This window comes from Myxocyprinus asiaticus, chromosome 35, assembly GCF_019703515.2.
Source record: "Myxocyprinus asiaticus isolate MX2 ecotype Aquarium Trade chromosome 35, UBuf_Myxa_2, whole genome shotgun sequence".
Taxonomy (NCBI): Eukaryota; Metazoa; Chordata; class Actinopteri; order Cypriniformes; family Catostomidae; genus Myxocyprinus; species Myxocyprinus asiaticus.
In genome coordinates this window covers 10,294,196-10,315,759 of record NC_059378.1, presented here as the reverse complement: position 1 = coordinate 10,315,759, position 21,564 = coordinate 10,294,196, and the positions used below count along the sequence as shown (strand labels likewise).

Here is a 21,564-nt window from a genome sequence, read left to right as displayed (position 1 = left end):
AAGAGTTGGTTATATTGCCTATGCATTGTAAAGTCCAGCTTCTAAACTTTAAAACAACACCCATTGATGATTTTTTTTTTAATGGAGCATCAAATTATGGCAAAATATTTTTATTAATTATTATTTAAGTGACTCAAGAGCAAGCATACAGTATATGCCTGATTTATTTACTCTCTACATAGCAGACATGTATAATAAATATGTACCATAATTTCAACATGGTCACACCTTGATTAACTCGGTTTTAATTCTAAAATAATTGAATAAATACTTTTGAATCGATTCATAACATTGCTTTTGTTTATTTATGAAATGTATAATTATTTCAGAAATAAATGCATTTTCTCTCAATACACTAGCACTTTGGCTGTGTACTCAATGAACAATGCAGACACACCAACGCAGAACTATAAATGCAAACAAGCCCACAATGAAGGTTTGATGCAGAAGTATAAACCGACCTTAATGCATCTTCAGATGAAAGCATACTAGTGTGGACTTGGCCTTGGGCCAACCACCTAGTAACCAACCACAACACGTTTTCATGGGCGAGCACCACTCACAAACTCTAGTTTCCATTTATAATTCACTACATGACAGAATATAGCTGGACGATCTCTGTCCTTTAATCTTCAAATCGCTAATTTTTTACTTCTTTCCAACTGCCTGTATCTAGATCTCTCTCACCTATGGTTTTATGTGTAATGCAAGAAGCACAACTAATGTAACCTAAAAACAGAAAGCAGGAAAAAAAAAACAGCCTATGACTCATAGCTCCTCCTAGAATATCAATGAAGTGAGATGGAGACAGAGTATAACGTGGTGTCCGCGGAGGAGACACAAGGTGTGATGAGGGAGCTGAAAATATGAGAATGAGGAATAGAGGTGGCACTGCAAAAGAGAGAAAGACAAAGAGAAAAAGAGAAGGTGAGTGAAAGTAGCTGTGAAAAAGGGAGGGGTCTGGTGTTAAAAAGAGAAAGAGAGAGATGACATAAGAGAAAAAGAGGCAGAGAGTGAGATGGAGAAAAGAGAAGATTGAAGTATAGAGCATAAGAATAGAAAAGGCAGAAAGGACTATGAGGGTGAACGTCGAGTGCCTGTTTGTCAGACAGTGAATGTGCCGTGCAGGTCAAAAACATACATCACACATGTGGGAAAGACCAAGGTCATCAATAAGAAGCAGGACCTTCGATATGCTACTGACCAGCTCAGCACATTGTGCCCCATGTGGTCTAACCACACTGTATTATCATAAGTGCAGGGCCTGGACTGTGGGGTAATTCAATACCTGCAGTTCATAACCTTCTACTGATCCAGTGTTTAGCCCCAACACCTCATCCTAACATGTTGTGACATGTCAAGTTTCAGGTGTCAAGTCATTTTTCTGTCCTCACTGAAAGTGAAATGCTGCGCAAAAGCCAATCACAGCATATTTGTTGTGTAAAATATAGCTGGAGTTTGGATGTACAGCATTTCAAAATACATAAATGAGATGTTTGGCCACCTGGATTAATTTTCCTGTGGTAACTCTTAAAGGCATGCAGGCATCAGCGAGGCTGTCCATATTCAAATCACACATGATGCACTGGTTCAGACGTTGGAAGAAATGCAAAGTGAATGAGAAAGAGAAAGAAAAGTTATGGAGGGAGAAGAGAGTGGTTAGACTTTAGTACAAAGACAAAGAAATGTAGAACGGTCCAAAAAGACAGAAAGGGATGGGTGGACAGGGTTCCCACACCTTAGACCAGTGAATTTCCATGACTTTTCCAGTCATTCACGATTACTGGATAAGAATTTTTAAAAATCACTTTAAATTTCTAGAAAATGAAATATATTTGGACCGAATATAACGGCAAACAAATGTATCTCCACTGAAGAATATTCTGTGGCCTTTCCATTACTTTTATTATTTGATTAATTTCCATAACTTTTCCAGCCCTGGAAAACATAATTTTAAAATTCCCAAATTTTTCCTGACTGTGGGAACCCTGGGTAGAAAAGACAGTGCTTTCAAGGTAATGCAGGATATCCACCAGGTTATGAAAGCATTTAGTGCAGTGGCATTCAGCTTGGCCATCATGCAGCAGCAGGGCTATTTTGCCAGCGTGTTATGTGGCACTCACTGCCTGTAGTAGAAGAGGAAGCAGGGGTGGGCGGCCCAGCAGCCGCGGCAGAGTTGGCAGACAGGGAGGAAGAGGAAATCCCCACATGGGTGGGGCTAGAAACAGTTTTTGCATCATTGTGCTGGCTGATCACAGAGGGCTGGCGACGCAGGGCCCCAGGCACCGTCGTTTGGCCCGTCTGGAATGTATAAACCACATCCATCTGCAAAGAACAGGGATGAGGGGGGATAAAAGAAGAAAGGGAGACAAAGAAAGACAAAGACCAAGGCCCAAAAGGCGTGGTTAGAGCAGATAAATATGTTACTGGAAAAAGAGAAAGAGAACATCCCCTCCCCCAACAAATAAAAAGTTCAGTTAGTATTAAGTCATTCAGGCACGAGAGGGGCTGGCACAGGAAAATAAAAGGAAAGTTTAATGTGGGGAACTTATTTTTTTAAGAGAAAGGAAAGGCAGTGATGGTGTCCATGAAAAAAGAAAGGAAGCACAAAGGAAACTAGCTCTATGAAGTACTGATGAGTTTGAAGTGTATTTTATTATTTCTTTCATTGTGTACCACTAACCATGCATGACAGATCAAAAACAGAGTTGCAGGAGGATTTTAAAGTGGGATGGTGGGACTTTGGACGAGGGGGAGAGATAAGGAGCTAATTAGTAGAGTAGTGTTTTTGCAGTCAACTTGCTGGTTTCAAATCAGGAATAAGAGGAGGAGGGAGGGAAGACAAGGAAGTGAGAAGAGCTTTCGGCCTCTTTTTCTTCTGGTGGAATTAGCAGGAATGGGAATCTAGAACAACACGGGGTCTGAACATACCCAGGGCAGATACACATTAAAACTCCCCCTCCCCTTTCACACATTACTGCCTAACAGATACAAAATAAAATAAAATAAAATAACATAAAATTAAATAAAATAAAGAAATGAAGTGGAAGAGAGAAGAATCTGGACCCTTATGATTTCATGAATTTTTACACTAATATACCAAGTCAAGTATTATATAATCAAATGAGAAATTAAACAGCTTTTTTAAAATTTTGACTGATATCTTCAAAACTGTTTTTGTAAGATTAACTGAATTAGATTTGTGATTAGATAAATGAATAGCTAAATTGATTCAAAAAGGTTTTTCGATATATATTATCTTAACCATCACTTAGTAACTCATTGCAGGATTCTTTGTAGGCTCTTGCTTTGACTTTTCACAGTTCACAATTGAGAGAAATCATATTCCTCTGATACATCATATTAATTCCTAACTCCCAAATGACATAATGAGAGTTTTACAAGAAAATTAAGAGAGAAAGAGTAGGTTTGAGATGGTCCCATATTGCCACAACTCAGGAGAGTGAATTCCCCTTGACCTGGCCCACTGCTGAAAGTGAAATTACAAGTCTCTTAACAATACAAAACAAAAACAAACCCCTCAAACTCTTAACAACTAGATTGTGGTAAAGTGAATATGTTGTTTTGACGAAGTGGAGGCAAGCAAATCAGTGTTTCCAATACCAGTTTTTAGCAGTGGTGCTCTGCTGCTATTGAATCTCAAGTGCCATGGCAAAAAAATTATACCCAAGTTCTGAGCTTGCAGTCTGAATAAAATGTGATGAGATAAAGAGAGCATGCCGCAAAATAACATTAAAACAACTCATCTTTCTATTGCATTGTGTAGGGCTGAACGATCCATCAAAATAAAATTCAAATCAAAATGTAAAGAAATTAGAGAAACATTATTTGTATTATAATAATATAAATATAGTTATTATTAGTTCATATACTACAATTGTAATATATTTCTATAATTTCTTGTAGTAATAATAACCATTATAATATTATTATTATTATTTAGTATTATACAGTATTGCCTTTGATATAATAAGCAGTATTACAATGACCTAAAATTCAAGTTGACCCTGTTCCAAAAAATAATGAGGGAAAAGTGGGCCCCATCACAAAGTGCACATTATGATGAATCCTTGACTGAATAAACTGAATTAGTGTTGTCCAATGTTCATAAGACAACGTGTAGCTAGATACAGATACAATTTTGCAATACAGTTTTTGTTATTAAACAAATGTAAAAATGAAACTGTTATTAATATATGCATAATATAAATATAACAAATATAATATATGTAAAAACCGATATAAATAATATAATAAAATAAAATATAATATAAAAATGTAGTAACCAAATTTCTATAAGACTTATATTATTATTAAAGGGGGGTATAATAATAAATTAAACCCCGTTTCCCCCCGCTGAAAGAGCTGAAATTTTGTAGGAAACACTGAAACAAATGAAATCCAGAGGGATAAATCTGTGTCTGTGGAATACATTCGCACTCTTCGATGGGTGGTTTAATGCCCTTTCCACAGTGTTTCATAAAGAATATTCTCATAAACGCCTTCACAGAATCCTTGCCCACAAATGCATAGACACTCCTGGAGGATCCAGATAAATGCATCTGTGAATCCGCTCACAGAATCCACTCATTATTAGTAAGAAGCAACACTGTGTCATGTATGAAGGCAATGGAAACTGAAAGGAGATCCTCCCACATGCCCTCCATCAACAGAGTAAAAAGAAATGTCTTATTCTCGTACATCTTCCAATGAAAGAGAGTGGAGACAGAGCCAATATGATTTGTATGCGAATCCCTGTAAGCAGAGTTCCTTTTAGTCCCCAGATATCTCCAGGCAGGTTCTGCATATTGTTATAGAGACATGGGCTGCCCCACTGGTATTTCATGCGTGTCATCTCCAGGGCACGTGCTGCTTTTAACCTGGGCCACCAAAGCAGCTCAAGTCCCTGCTCAGTCTTTAGGGAGATGGTTTTCCACAATGAACCCATCAGAACACTCAGGGCACAGTGCTGTGGTAAAGCGATTCTCAATGCATCTCAATTTGTCAGCAACAGTGTAGGGGTGCAAATCTTTGACAAGCTTTGCATACAGAGGGATGCAAACTCATGAAAGACAAAAAGGTAAGGAAGTCTTAGCAGGTGTTCCAGATGTATCTTTTCAGTTAATGTGTTTGTTGTATTTAACACTTTTTGTTGAATTGAAAGTTTTTTTTTAAGTGTTTAAACTTTAAATCTAAAGGCATATGTTTGCACAAACACCACAGTGTAAGTGTACCTTTACGTGGTATACTGTATATGCTGCAGATTGAGTTGTTGCAGACCATATGGCACTTGTCTATACCTGAAATGTTTTTTTCTGTGTATGTGAAATGCATTTAAAATTCTCATTATTGTGTGAATCAGTGCTGATTTGTTTGAGAAAGTATCGCAACACATTATTGAATAGATTTTCCCCTCACCGCTATCAGATGCATGTACCATTTGAAATAAAGGACAAGGGTAATTCGTAAACATACTAAGAGCACGTACAAGGTTTAGATGCCTGTATTAAAAGTATTGTGATGCATCTGTGAATCGATTTTTCCCCTCACCTATTTAATACATATAGTGTTGCATTATGAGGTTTAAATGACTGTACTGAAATGGTCAGATCATAAATGCAGATAAACTACAACTTTTAACAGTTAGCTACCAAAGAGCAAAGACAATTTCTCCAGACAAGACCTACAGGGGCAGGGTTGTGTGTAGGTCATTGCCCTTGTATGTATGCCATTACCCTGTTCAGGGTCATTTGCTGGAAGAGACAGGCATGAGAGGCTGAAGTAAGAAGCAAAGAGAAGCTTACCTGGGTCTGGATGCGGTTAAGTCCTCTGAACCACAGAATCTGTCCCCTACGCAGCTCCATCTCACCATGGTCAATCTCATCCGCACCCTCGGTTAGCTCCTCCTCTGGAAACTCACCCTTGGGGATGCCGTGACCGGCCTCCTTCAGGAACTTGAGGTGGTGTGTGGGAATGGCAGATATAAGCTGGTGGAGGACAAGGGAAAAAAAACAGGGTCAAGTGATGCCAACCGTGGCTTATCAAATATGAATTGACTCAGCGGTTGGGATTATGGATGGGTTTCCTAGAATGGGACACAGAGAAAATGTGGTGCACAAATGGAATGTTTTCATTAATTGTTATTGCATTCAATCATTGTGTTCTTTGTATGCTGAAGGACATAAAGAGCCTGATGGAAATCACAGTGACTGAACATTTTGCAAGTTAATTAACTGACAGTATGTTCCCATGTTTTGTAACGAACCTATTTACCACTACATGACTGTTAACATATACATATATACACTACTGGTCAAAAGTTTTGAAACACTTGACTGAAATGTTTCTCATGATCTTAAAAATCTTTTGATCTGGAGGCATATGCTTAAATGTTTGAAATTAGTTTTGTAAACAAAAATATAATAAAATAATAAACTAAAATTTAATTAAAAAAATGAAAATTTTGGAAATTGATGACTTGGACCAAATAATAAAGATAAGCAGCCAATAAGTGCCCAACATAGATGGGAACTCCTTCAATACTGTTTAAAAAGCATCCCAAGGTGATACCTCAAGTAGTTGGTTAAGAAAATGTCAAGAGTACATGTCTGCAAATTCTAGGCAAAGGGTGACTACTTTGAAGATGCCAAAATATAACATAGTTTTGATTTATCTTGGATTTTGTTTAGTCAAAACTTAATTCCCATAGTTCCATTTATGTTATTCCATAGTTTTGATGACTTTACTATTATTCTAAAAAAAAAAAAAAATTATAATAAAGAATAAGTGTTTCAAAACTTTTGACTGGTAGTGTATACACCGATCAGCCACAACATTAAAACCACCTGCCTAATATTGTGTAGGTTCCCCTCATGCCGCCAAAACAGCACCAACCTGCATCTCAGAGTTACCGTAGACTTTGTCAGTTTCAACCAGTCTGGCTATTCTCCTTTGACCTCTCTTATCAACAAGGCATTTCCATCCGCATAACTGCCCCTCACTGGATGTTTTTTGTTTTTGGCACCATTCTGAGTAAATTCTAGAAACTGTTGTGCGTGAAAATCCCAGGAGATCAGCAGTTACAGAAATACTCAAACCAGCCCATCTGGCACCAACAATCATCCATGCAATTATCTAATCAGCCAAACGTGTGGCAGCAGTGCAGTGCATAAAATCATGCAGATACGGGTCAGGAGATCCAGTTAATATTCACATCAACCATCCGAATGGGGAAACAATGTGATCTCAGTGATTTGGACCGTAGCATGATTGTTGGTGCCAGACAGGCTGGTTTGAGTATTTCTGTAACTGCTGATCTCCTGGGATTTTCACGCACAACGGTCTCTATAATTTACTCTGAATGGTGCCAAAAACAAAAAACAACCAGTGAGTGGCAGTTCTGCAGATGGAAACGCCTTGTTAATGAGAGAGGTTAACAGAGAATGGCCAGACTGGTTTGAAATGACAGTCTATGGTAACTCAGATAACCGCTCTGTTCAATTGTGGTGAGAAGAATAGCATTCTGAGATGCGGGTTGGCGCTGTTTTGGCGTCACGAGGGGGACCTACACAATATTAGGCAAGTGGTTTTAATATTGTGGCTGATGAGTGATCAGTATATATATATATATATATATATATATATATATATATATATATATATATATCTACACACACACACATATCAGTGTTTTCAGCTCTGCTACTGAGAGGTGCTGCTACAGAATCTACAGTGCTGTGGCAAAAAAAAAAAAATATTGAGTTTGCAGTCTGAATTGAATGTGATGAGATAAAAAGAATGAGTACCGTAAAATGATACAAAGACAATAAAGATACAACACATCTTTCTATTGGGTTATCTTCAGTGGCTGCACGAAAAAACATAGTCTAACGGATTACTTAAAGTAATAGTTCACCCAAAAATTAATTTTTGGGTGAACTATTCCAAGTAACATCTCACTCATTGGCTGAATGTTTATAGGACAATGTGTAGTTAAGGATACACATACACAACAGAGTTTTGCTATGATAAACTGTATTTAAATTTTAAAAAAAATAGTGCTGTCAGTTGATTAAAATTTATAATTGAGATTAAATCACATAATTTTTCATAATCACGAATAATTGCAAATTTTGAAAGTGCTAAAATTTAACTATATTTACCCCTTTTTTCTGTCAAAATGCATTTAGTTCCTTCATTAAAAAGAAAACAATTTGTAACAATAATGTTTTATTAACATTTTGCAAACAAAGCATTCCACAGTATAATGATAGAAATGCTCTAAAATAGCACCAATTCAAGTAACATTAAACGTTGACTAATTGTTTGCATTTTGATTGCAAGGGGCATTAAATCTCTTAAACCCTCATCCTTCACAATATTAAAAGTAGCTATCCACTTTGCTATAGTAATCATGAAGCCACATTTACATGAAATGCCGCTTTGAATTCTTTAAGTCTTGTTTTGCTTTTAGCGCTGGCACTGTCCACGTAATGATACTTCATCCAAATGGTCTTGAATGCAATGCCAGGTAAATTCTGATACTTTACTCCAGCGGGTCGTGAGAATGCGGCTTATCACAAATCACATCTGGGTTTGTTTTGTACAAAAATTTATGGTTAAGTGGTCTTTTGTCCATCACTTGATCATCTGTTGTGTGTGTGTCTGTGGTTTGTGCGTCAGAGTATTGACCCCGGGCACCACGCAAATGTTCCGCCCTATTCCAACCAGTGTTCAGCACTCACACAGAGTGGAATAAAATGTTAGAATCTAATGTGAAAATATGCAAATGTGTTAATCACGATTGAGAAAAATTAACATGTTAAAAAATTTAAATTAATCGCATGTGATAAGTTAATTTCGACAGCTCTAAAATAATATTTTTATTATTCATTTTATTTTGTTTAGTGAATAGGCTCCCCACTGCAAAATAGAATTCTGTAAGACACAGATATATACACACACACACACACACACACACACACACACACACAAATACATGCCATTCCCTGCAGCCTGTAACTATGATGGCTCTAAAATAATTGTATATTTCTGTGCCTCTCCTCTGCGGGTGCCTCTGTTGAAGTTGTTCAAAACGAGACATTAGAGACAATTTTATACATCCACTGCTGCTGATGCCCATGTTTAAGTTCCCAGCAGCTGGATTAATAGGTTACTTTTGTATGTGCACAAACAAACACACACATGCACAAACACCAGCTGATGACACAGTAGGAAGTGGCTTATGTGTGATGCAACTGCCATAAGGAGCACACGGCTTGCAGCTCAAAAGGCTTTACCCTTACTTGGTAACTTCCTCATCCTCTTGATGACATAATGTAATGCATCATTCTCTGTATGGATGTTTGTAAAGCCGCAGAGGAGGATGCATTCATATTTATGGTAAACAAGGTCAGAAATTAATCAGGGCACAGGGCAACATTGCCACTGTAAGTGACAAATATACCACATGTATTTCAAATGAGAAAAGGGAATTTCTTTTTGTATTATCTGTTATGTAACATTTGAAATATTTCATAATAATCTCCTAGGCCTAATTATGGGTTTAGTGCCTTAGCAGACACTGTAGCTGTCAGATTTGTTATGTATTCACTATCTCAGAGGCAAGTGAATGTTTAGCTAATATGAAGTGATTGAAAATGGAGTTTACATCAAAATCTACCAAGACTAGAAACTAACATAAGGGCCGGTCAATTATATAAATTGCAATCTAGCAGAACACTTATTTGGACTATGATTCCTTGTGTATTATTTACTTCAGTACTTCTGTATTCAATATTAATTTTATAGGTAACAGCCATAATTGTTCAAATTGAAAATGTATTTCATTTAAAGGAATAGTTCAACCAAAAATGATAATTCTCTCATAATTTACTCACCCATACACTGTCTCAAATTCATGTGACTTTCTTTCTTCTGCAGAACACAAAGATTTTCTGAAGGATAAATTAAATGGTTTTGTCCATATAATGCAAGTCAATGGGTTTCAAAACTTTCAAGCTTAAAAGAGAACATAAACACAGCATAAAGTTAATCCATATGACTCGAGTTATTTAATTCGTCTTCTCCTCGAGTCGAATGGATTCCCTTTATGCTGTGTTTATGTTCTCTTTTAAGCTTGAAAGTTTTGAACCCCATTGACTTGCATTGTATAAGCAACAAAAAAAAAAAAAAAAAAAAAAAAAGAAATTCATATATTCCTCAGAAAATCTTTGTACAAGTTTGAAAAAGGGTTTGAGACAGCATAAGGGTGAGTAAATGATGAGAGATTTATCATTTTTGGGTGAACTTTTCGTTTAAGTGATTCATTTTAAGTATCTGGCATAAATGGATGACACCATGTTTTTATATGGTTAAAAAAAAAGCCCTCATAAAGGTAAACAAATGCAATTGAAAATCAATTTCAGGAGGCAAATATTGAAAAAAAAAAAAAAGAATAAAAAAATAAAAACATTTCTGACACTGATGCTGAATTGTTTGTGCTGCTGAGTTCATACTGGTGTCATCTTTTTGAGAGCTGAATTTTGAGGTGGTTGTAATCGTTCTCAACTTACTGTCTGCCTGCTTCCCTCTATCCCTCCCACAGGTTTGAAATCACACACAGCTTCACCTCCCCCTTCCCTGCCCTCCCGGTGGGATTGAAGAGGGAACTAAAGATGTTCTACATCACCCACGCTCATGCATTCTGCCATGATGTTTTCATTATTGCACCACTGAGAAGCTTGTGCATCTCTCTCTCTCTCTCTCATTATGTTATCTGTAAATGTGTTCTTCTGACTACCTATAATGCTAATTATTGCTGTGATTAAAAAAAAAAAAAAAAAAAAGGCTTGGGAGATTTAAAAGAGCTATTGATTAATTGATTGGTGACAAACACAAACATACTGTAACAGGTTTAACAGAACAACATTTAAGTTCTTTGAAGGCTTTTCAATTTAAATGTTTTGCAAAAATAAATAAATAAATAAATAAATAAATAAATAAATAACTTAAATAGTGGGATTAACCAGGGAAATATAGCTTTAAACACATAAATACAACAATTAACAATACACATGCTAATTGACATAATTTAACAACATTTAAGGTCATTAAGACATTTAAGACATTACAGCATGATTTTCTGTAAAGCTGCTTTGAATCAATGTGCATTGTGAAAAGCTTTATACAATTAAAAATGCCTTGACCTGATTTAAAGGAGTGTCTGATGTATTACATCATTTAATTTAGATAAATGCAACACAGCATCTTTGACTGAGTTCCTTAAACTTGGCAGTGTGCAGCTGTATTATTAAAAGTGTCTCCAAATTTAAGACCACTGCAAACAACATTAAAGATATATAAGACTTTTTGGCTTTAAGCTTCGAAGAATCATTTTAGGAGAATTTAATACTTTTTAATAACTCGCAGGTACCCTGTGTAAGAATTAGCCTTACCTGACCCCAGAGCAGCTCGCCAACCCCTATGAACACACACCAGAGCCACTGATCGATGGTGAGGGCTGTGCAGGAGAATGGCTTCCCTCCAAACTGCACAATAACAATCTGTAACAAAGTATATACCATTAGTCCACTTCAACTTTAATAAAGCAATATGCCACAAGAGGCTAAGAGTTACAAACATTTTGAGACCGTTAAGGGGTGTTGTTTTGCAAAGTGGAGTGCTTGAACCTTCTGTAATCATGGTAAAAACAACTGTAACCCACGGCCTTAGGTGGCATACTGTATTTATAAAATGGTGGCAATATGATGAATGTTCAATTGAAAATAAAAATTATTATTAACAGTAACACAAATGTCCAATTCCTTGGCCAAGTAATATAATTTATTAACATAAATGTAGGCCGTTTACGCATGCTAAACAACGTAGCTACTTAGCACATGCAAAATTTAATTTATGTGCGGTTACAGCTGTGTGCATATTGGTAACGACAAAGACTAAACAGCTCCTCGTCAATAAATCTATCAAACTGACTTCTTTCATGAAATTATTTCTTTCAACTTACCTGCAGAACAAAGGTTCCCAGAACAACACTGCAGAATATGGGGTTCCGATAGATTCCCTCAAACACGTTCCTCTCACCGTGGATCTTGCGGGCATTGATCTCATTGAAGAGCTGCATCATAACGAAGACGTTGAAGATGATGGTGTAGTGCTCAGATGGTGGGGAGTGGAGTGGGGAGTTACGGCCGCTATCAATGTTGAACAACTTCTCACCTTTGGGGACAGCAAGATGGTTTCAGTAATTAAATTCATACAGTGTTGTATGTTTTCGGAAGCACTTAAGGGAATTTTCAATAAATACTACATGTTCTCGTTAATTAAAAAAGAAAATTCCGTCAAGTGTAATGCCCAAAGAGAGAGATATGAAAAAGTATTTTCAAACTCCACAGACTGGGGTCTACTGTGTCACTGTTTCTAAATCCACAGGCACTGTAAACTTGTGATATACTTAAACTTGTCAAATTAGTTGGCAGCAGCGCAACATGGGAACATTTACAGCGATCTCTCCTGCAGCACTGTGACATGCTTTAGGGCTTTAGCTAGTCTGTTATGTGATCTGTTTGACAAGCAGGGAACACAAGCTGGCTTCAAACCAGGATTTACAGATAAACCGCCTATTTGTGGCAGGTTTTCACTGTTAAATTTGAAGTGGAGATGGAGGCAATTAACTCTTTGACAGGAAATCCTTACATGGAACAACACATTTTACTCCAATGAATATTTCTCAGGATACGATTATACTTTAAAGTCTTAGCTATAATAAAATTGTATGCCTTAAAAGTGGGCACGTTATCACACTAAATGTGGTAAATGTGGTAAGTTCAATGAAACCTGCCATTAAACAGCCTATTATAGGCTTTGCAGCAAAGTGTCAACAGTAAAACAATAATGAAACACAAAATTAATTAACCCCTTATAATCTGGTGCAGAAAGCACTAGAAAATTTTTTTCCCCCCATCACATTCCATCACAATATACAGATCTGAAATGTAGGTGGCGCTCTAACTCATTTTAGCCCTCACAGATGTGCTTGTCCATAGACATTCAGTCTAATTTTCAGTTCAAGCACCACCCCTGTTGTTTCATTGAATATCTTAGCTTTTGAGTAGACTAGAAGCTCAATCTAGGCGTCATTAGAAAGCTGAGATCCTGCTCTTTGCGAATTTTATCATCAATAGTCAAAAACATATTTTCTGTTTATTTGTTTTGCATGCTTTTCCTTCTGGATGGCATATTTTGTTCTGGACATCTTAGATATAACATTGTATTATTCAGCCAAGCAAGCTCACAGACAAGTAAACAATAGCACATTTTTTAAAGAACTTCCTATTTTTGCTATTTTGGGGCTTACAACAGCAGTTACTGGAGCATAAAAGAGACATTTGTATTTGATGACTTACAGAAATCATATTTCACTTTGTGATTCTTTTTAAAAAATCTTTCGAACTGTGTTATTAACTGTATTAAATTAAATCACATTTCATACAGTCACATTCCTGAGAGTGCTTTCATTTGATATATGACTTGTCTATTTATGTGCTATGTGAAGGACTTTTATGTTTATATAAATATTTCTACCCCATTACGTCTGGGGGGTGCTAATTTTCAAAGCGAATGTTTTGAGGCCTTATTTTGTTATTTTAAGTAATATAAATGCAGAAGTGATCAGATTCAGGATATCTCTGAAAAGTTCAGATTCTAAGCATTCCAAAAATACCTCATATGCCTAACTTATGTATACAGAGACTTTAATGTTTTAAGCATAAACTTTTTTCACAGTATATCACCCCCCTTAGTTTAAGGGGTATAACAATAGTACTCTGGCTACACAAATGGAAACAATATTTGAGATGTTGGAACACATTTCACTGTGGTAAAACTACATTTTGGTAAAACCTCATCATGAATAGAGAATCCTCTTACCAGCAAAGAGAAGAGTAAATGTGATGACAGATTCAGATTATCTCTGAAAAGTTCAGATTCTAAACTTTCCAATGATACCTCATATGCCTGACTTATGTATACGGAGACTTTAATGTTTTAAGCATAAACGTTTTTCACGATATAGCGCCTGCCTTAGTTTAAGAGGTTAAACAGCAAAAATGTAAAATATAACATACAAAACCATTAAACCAGAACTTGCCCCAATAAAAATGTTACAACTTGCCCCAACCTGACAATTATGAGAAATACCCTTGCCCTGAGAACACAGTACAACCTAGTGTGTTTTTCTTGTGTTCACCAGTTTAAACAACAACTAAAGCAAAAATATGATAATATTGGAATTTTAGTTTGGAGGTTCAAATTTACAAAAAAAATATTTTAATTTAAGAGGGTTTTTTAAGATCAACATACAAATCCACTACTAGAGTGATTGTGACCTTATATTTTACAACTTCCTGGAATGGCAACTGGGTCTCCCCTATATCCCACTCAGTAGTACTCTGGCTACACAAATGGAAATAATGTTTGAGATATTGGAACTCATTTCATTGTGGTAAAACTACATTTTGGTAAAACCTCATCATATATAGCGAAGCCTCTTACCAGCAAAGAGAAGAGTAAATGTGATGACAAGTTGGTAAACGGCATGACCTAAGATGTTCTTCATCATAGTCCTGGAAATTAGTGGTTTGTTCCGGCCGTAAGGTTTTCGCAGTAGGAGTGATTCTGTCGGAGGTTCCGTTGCCAGAGCCAAGGAAGCCAGTGTGTCCATAATCAGATTTACCCACAACATCTGAACAGCTTTAAGAGGAGAGTCCTGCAGACACAACAAACCAGAGTGAGACTCAACAGAAAGGACATTCTAACAGTATTGTCATATGTAATGTAGTTAGGCTGGGACACAGTAAGGCTGGCCGGCCCCACATTAGCTGAAGTCTGGTAACAGCGCTAAATGGCCACAACATATTTCAGTAAATATAAAAGACTTGGTCTTGGCTTGTACAGTTCCTTTGTCTTTATGGTTGCATTCTTTAATAATGGTCACTATGATGAATTGTCCCCCACAATGGCATGCTTAACCACCAAGTACACTTGTGTTTATCCGCCTGGGACCCAGCAATTAATTTTTGTCTTTTGTAGAGGCATTTGTTTCTAGTGAATTTTTTAGATCATATATGCCACTTTTTAAAAATTGGTGCATCTTAAAGAGGATATTTTGGGCTTTTCAAATGTTTTAAATGTTTGGTGATTTTGCCAGGACAACTTCCTCTCCTTTGTTTTTTCTAAACATCTTTGAAAAATGTTATTGTTAAATTTAGTGCCAGAGTGCTGAAAAACATAAATGTCACATTAAATAGCTTTAAATTCATATGAATAAGTGTGCGTACAAAAATAGCTAAAATCACTGTTTACATTTCTTATTATATCAGTGTTACAAAGGAAATGTAATAAAATAAAAAAATATCCCAGGACCTAAAACTTGATTGGTACATGAAAAAACATTTTTGCCAGTATTTTCTTTTCTCAATGACTTACAGTACAGATGTTGTTTACAGATGAAGTACTGTATAATAAAATGTGCAATGCGAAAATGAGTCTGGTCAGAGGATGTTAATGTACCTGTGTGATGCATGCCCCAGTGAAGGCAACGATTACAGCCACCACATTGACAGTCAGTTGAAACTGCAGAAACTTGGAGATGCTGTCATAGACATTACGTCCCCACATCACGGCTTTGACAATACTGGTGAAGTTGTCATCTGTAAGGATGATGTCAGAGGCCTCCTTTGCAACATCTGTGCCAGCAATTCCCTGAAAGACAAAGCAAGCAGCTGCTTTTCAGAAATATTACATGAGTGTCTGCGTAAATACTGGAAAAGTAATAATTTAATAATTTTCTTTATTTATCACACATTTGCACATATACAGTGAAATTCTTCTTTTTCACATATCCCAGCTAGGCTGGGGTCAGAGTGCAGGGTCAGCCATGATATGGCACCCCTGGAGCAGATAGGGTCAAGGGCCTTGCTCAAGGGCCCAACAGTGGCATCTTGGCGGTGCTGGGGCTTGAACCCCCGACCTTCTGATCAGTAACCCAGAGCCTTAACCGCTGAGCCACCACTGCCCCACTAGTCTACTTCATTATGAATTGGAGATACTGGTTTATTTTCAGGAATAAGTCAGTTCTTTTGAACAAAAATGTTGAAAGGAAAACATCAGAGTTAAAAGGGGAAAGAACGTCATGGTTACTTGCGATGTGTCCCGTGGCGCCATGCCCATCTTGGGACTCGAGTCTGGAGCCAGTGCTGAAGCGGCCTCATATGCATCAACCCAAGCGGGGTGGCCACCGCTGAGGATGCCATATGCCCCAGGAGCCTCTGAAAAAGTTTCAGTGGAACCGCTGTTTTCTGTTTGAATGCCTTCAAACAGGCCAGCACCGACTGGGCGCGCTCGTTCATAAGGCGCGCCGTCAAGGAGACTGAGTCCAACTCCAAACCGAGAAAAGAGATGCTCTGAACCGGGAGAAGCTTGCTCTTTTCCCAATTGACCCAGAGCCCTAGTCGGCTGAGGTGTGAGAGCACCAGGTCCCTGTGTGCGCACAACATGTCTCGAGAGTGAGCTAGGATTAGCCAGTCATCGAGATAGTTGAGAAAGCGAATACCCACCTCCCTTAGCGGGGCAAGGGCAGCCTCTGCGGCCTTCATGAAGACGCGAGGAGACAGGGACAGGCCGAAAGGGAGGACTTTGTACTGATACGCCTGACCCTCGAATGCAAACCGCAGGAAGGGTCTGTGTCGAGGAAGGATCGAGACGTGGAAGTACGCTTCCTTCAGGTCTACCGCCGCGAACCAAACTTGATGCCGGACGCTCGCCAGAATGCGTTTTAGCATCAGCATCTTGAACGGGAGTCTGTGTAAGGCCCGGTTCAGTACTCGCAGGTCCAAGATTGGCCGCAACCCACCGCTTTTTTTCGGTACGATGAAGTAGGGACTGTAAAACCCCTTCTTCACCTCGGCTGGAGGGACAGGTTCTATCGCGCCCTTCCATAGGAGGGTAGCGTTCTCCGTGCGCAAAGTAGCAGCGTTTTCGCTCTTGACCAAGGTGAAGTGAATACCGCTGAACCTGGGCGGGCGCCTGGCGAACTGAATCACGTAGCCGAGTCGGACGGTCTGGATCAGCCATCGCGACGGATTGGAAAGCGTGAGCCACGTGTCCAAGTTCCGCGCAAGGGGGACCAAGGGGACAACGTCGTCGGACGTACCAGCAGGTGGGGCCTTGCGGCGGGGTGAAGCTCAAGGTGCCACACCACATCGTGGCCGTGCTGATTCTAGGGACATCAAAGCACTTACCTGGCTCCTTGTGACCAGCCCCGGAACAGCCTGGGACGGGGGAGGAAGAGGCCTGTCCTCGTAACCCGTGGAGACTGCCACATCGGGGGCGACTGTGTGCCACAGCTGGGCGCTCAGGGGCGGAAAGGCCACCGCTGGAGCGCCAATCCTGCAAGAAAAAACCCGTGGACGGTAGTCGTGTTGACGACCGTGCACACCGGGTATGTGACCCAAGGAGGAAGGAAGCCGCTCTTTTGCTGAACTGTTGGGTACCGCAGTCACTTGGGCATGCGGCGAAATTAAACAAAAAGGCAACAAAAGATTTTCCACCCGGCCCTCCACCGGGGAATGGAGTGGTTGTTTTACCAGCTCCAGATGAGTGGGTTCCCTCGTCTCTGGGTCGCCCATCTCAGGAGCGCTTTGACGACCTCCGTGGGTTCTTAGGCGGCGACGAGCAGACGGGGTGCGGGATCTTGAGCCGCGCCGGGGCAGGATGTGCCGGATTGCCTCCGTCTGCTGCTTCACCGCCGAGAACTACTGGGAAAAGTCCTCGACGGTGTCTCCGAATAGGCCAGCCTGGGAAATGGGGACAGCAAGGAACCGTGTCTTGTCGGCCTTACCCATCTCGACCAGGTTGAGCCAAAGGTGGTGCTCCTGGACCACTAGTGTGGCCATCATCCACCTGAGAGACCGCTACTTCGTCACTCGGAGAGCGAGGTCGGTCACCGAGCGCAGTTCCTGCATCAAATCTGGGGCGGAACTACCCTCGTGCAGTTCTTTCAATGCCTTGGCTTGGTGGACCCGCAGGAGAGCCATGGCGTACAGGGCAGAGGCGGCTTGTCCAGCAGCGCTGTAGGCTTTAGCCATCAGGGACGACGTGAGCCTACAGGGCTTGGACGGGAGCTTACGGTGTCCGCGCCAGGTGGCGGCGTTCTGCGAGCATAGGTGCACCGTGAGCGCCTTATCCACTGGGGGAATCGCAGTATAGCCCCTGGCCGCCCCGCCATCGGGGGTAGTGAGAGCGAGGGAACTGCGGAATCGGGGCCGGGTAGTAAAAGGTGCCTCCCACGATTTTGTCAGCTCCTCATGCACTTCCAGGAAGAATGGCACTGGAGCGGGGCGTGGCTGTTTTGAGCGGTGCCGCGAGCCCAGGAACCAATCATCAAGCCGTGAGGATTCAGGGGAGAGCGGAGGGTTCCACTCTAACCCGATGCTCGCAGCCGCCCGGGAAAGCATGTCCATCATTTTGGCATCGGCCTGTGACTGGGCAATCGTCCCCAAAGGGGGAAGCCCAGCTGAGGCTTCTGTGTCCGACTGGACAAGCCATCTCTCCAATGCTGCGCTCGAGAGCTCATCATCTTCGCGGGCTCCGAACAAGAAGCCAGACTCGCCGTGAGTGCTAGCCGCACTAGCCTCATACCCGTAGGTAGAAGGACCAAAGTGGGGAGCCGCTGGGGTGGCTTGCTTTCGACCGCAACGTTTCCATGGTCATGTTCTCGCAATGAGAACACGAACCATCCACAAACGCTGCCTCCGTGTGGGTCACGCCCAGACACGAAAGACAGCGATCATGACCATCCGAAGTTGAGAGATAACGACTGCAACCAGGAATAACACATAATCGGAAAGGCATCTTTAAAAAGACGTTCCGTGTGTGCCGCTCTTATAGAGAAATATATACTCTTTTAGAGGAAAAAAGCTCTTTCAGAAAATATACTCTCTTGTTTTCTACCGAAGCGCCCAGGGGCGTTCTCTGCAGTGCACCAGTGCAGAGGAGGGAGAAGCCGCTGAAATGCGCCGTCAGATCCAGCAGAGGTGAATGAACAGTATAATTCAGCTGAATGAGCATGACCGTTCGGCTCCGAAGAGAAAATCTGAATAAGTGGTATGTCCGGGGGAGTGGCATGCAAATACCACTCGCCAATTTTCATTGGCCTTTTATCAAAGACCAGAGGTGTCTCGGGCTCCCAAGAGTGACCCCTAGTGTCAGTACATCGACACAATGTCAAGTGAGTGACAGATAGGGAACTACAATAGAATGAGTGCACCGTGAATGTGTTAGCCCTCTTCATGGCTGCGGATGTGTTTTATATCAGGATATTTCAGCTAAAAGAAAGTCTTGCATGGCTACGCAAATGGTCCTTAACTCTTCACAGGCCATTGGCTCGATCACTTTCTGCACCATCTCATCTCGATCCTTGGCCTTGAAGGCACGTAGCTTTCCTGAGCACCGCAAATAGAAGATCCAAATTAAATCATATCTTGGACAGCTTCAGAGCTTCTATTTCTGAAACAATGTACCATCCATGGCCTCTTTCTAACTTAATGTACTCCAATTGGCAGTTACCACAATTGCACCACCAACTGCTTTTGAAATCTTCTTAGGTTTTGAATTTCTGAGCATCTATATGTAAGATTGAGTGTGAATTGTGTATATAAATGTAGTGTCTATGTCTTACACTCTATACAAAGTGCACGTTTGGAAGCACATATTAATTGTTACGTCTCCTTGTGGGGTCATCTGATCAACAAGCAGGGGCTCCATGAGCACTGCTCACCCACTGATGAGCAAACGAGCCCGCGCCACATGTTGCAATGATGTCCTGAGGCATTTTGGCTTGGTGCAGAGCAGGGGATATTGGACAGGGATTAGGACAAAACCTCTCCAGTTATTAAGGCAATCTTTGACACAGTCTAACACCTGCTGCCAAACCCTCATCGAACGAGCCAGACACGCAGCCCAACACTGCAACCGACTTTTGCAATAAAAAGACAATTTAGCAGCACTGTGTATCTAAATGTTTGATGGTGTGTCTATGACTTGCACTCTCCATACAAAGTGCTTGTTTAGAAGCACATATTAATTGTTACGTCTCCTTGTGGGGTCATCTGATCAACAAGCAGGGGCTCCATGAGCATTGCTCACCCATTGATGAGCACACAAGTCCACACCATGTTATAATGATGTCCTGAGGCATTTTGGCTTGGTGCAGAGCAGGGGATATTGGACAGGGATTAGGACAAAACCTCTCCAGTTATTAAGGCAATCTTTGACACAGTCTAACACCTGTTGCCAAACCCTCATCAAATGAGCCCCAACACTGCAACCAACTTTTGCAATAAAAAGACAATTTAGCAGCTGGACAGCTGTTTTAAAATCAAAACAAACAAAACAAAGGCTGAACAGACTAAAAAAAAACTACTGCCATTATAAAATGCATTTTAAAAGATGCATCTAATATATATATATTATTTAATAGTTAAATTTAATTACATTTTTAAATATGAATAGCATTAAATATGCCTATTTGTCAATTTGAAAAGTGATTTATTAGTGTATTATTTTATTCAAGTCCTCCATAATGTGAAACTTGTGTCTGAAAGAAAAACAGAGCACTGATTTGACTGGGGAAGCACAAAAAATACATGATTTACCATAGCGAAGCCAACATCTGCTTTTTTAAGAGCAGGACCGTCATTGGTTCCATCTCCAGTCACAGCCACCACCTGTCTCGTCTCTCCAACTGTGCTGTCAATGATGCCTGAAAGACAATAACACAGGCACTGTTTTAGGGAAAACCAAAATAGGTTACAATATTTAACCTGCATGAATTAAAGATAACACAATACCTGCACACACAAACAAAACATCTGTGTTTGAATTTAGTTGTTAAGCCTCAACAAAACTAAAAGCATCCATTATTTCAGTATGGATTCATAACAGGTAACCACAATAAGAACAGGGCTTCACAACATGGCCAAAAGTATGTGGGCACATGAACATCACACCCATATGTCCTACAAGTGCATGTTGAACATATTTCAAAATCCTGAGCATTAATAGGGAGTTGGTCCTCCAGAAGAGCTTTCACTCTTCTGGTTCAACTTTTCCACTAGATGTTGGAACATGGCTGTGGGGATTTGCTCCCATTTAGACACAAATGGGACACATTTAGGTCTTACCAGTTCCAAATCATCACAAAGGTGTTTAAAAGGCATTAGTTAGAAGGGGTGTACACATACTTTTGACCATGAAGTGTATGTATAAATGTTAATACAGTATAACAGTACATTAAAAGTGTAAACTGCAAACTATCCATTCACCAAACCATTGGTAAGTTTCTAACCTTTGACCAGAGTGTGTTTGTCTGTTGGGGAGGAACGGGCCAGAACACGCAGTTTGGGCCAGACCTTGTCAAGACGCTCTTGCTCCACCTAGAGATAGAGACAATGTTTAAATAAGCAC

At 40.0% G+C, this 21,564-nt stretch overlaps 1 protein-coding gene across 6 annotated transcripts in view; it reads right to left on the bottom strand.

Annotated features, from left to right (window-relative positions):
- LOC127426135 (plasma membrane calcium-transporting ATPase 3-like) overlaps window positions 1-21,564 on the bottom strand; it is a 153,480-nt gene that overhangs the window by 8,949 nt on the left and 122,967 nt on the right. For 3 of the 6 annotated variants that reach the window (XM_051672695.1, XM_051672698.1, XM_051672696.1), the window contains 8 exons: window positions 21,446-21,533; window positions 20,754-20,860; window positions 15,610-15,801; window positions 14,593-14,806; window positions 12,047-12,258; window positions 11,478-11,585; window positions 5,826-6,008; window positions 2,124-2,325 (listed from right to left, as the gene is read on the bottom strand). In XM_051672695.1, coding sequence (XP_051528655.1) covers window positions 2,124-2,325; window positions 5,826-6,008; window positions 11,478-11,585; window positions 12,047-12,258; window positions 14,593-14,806; window positions 15,610-15,801; window positions 20,754-20,860; window positions 21,446-21,533 — 1,306 coding nt within the window. The remainder of the gene's footprint in view (window positions 1-2,123; window positions 2,326-5,825; window positions 6,009-11,477; window positions 11,586-12,046; window positions 12,259-14,592; window positions 14,807-15,609; window positions 15,802-20,753; window positions 20,861-21,445; window positions 21,534-21,564) is intronic. The other 3 variants (XM_051672697.1, XM_051672699.1, XM_051672700.1) reach the window with 2 other exon arrangements.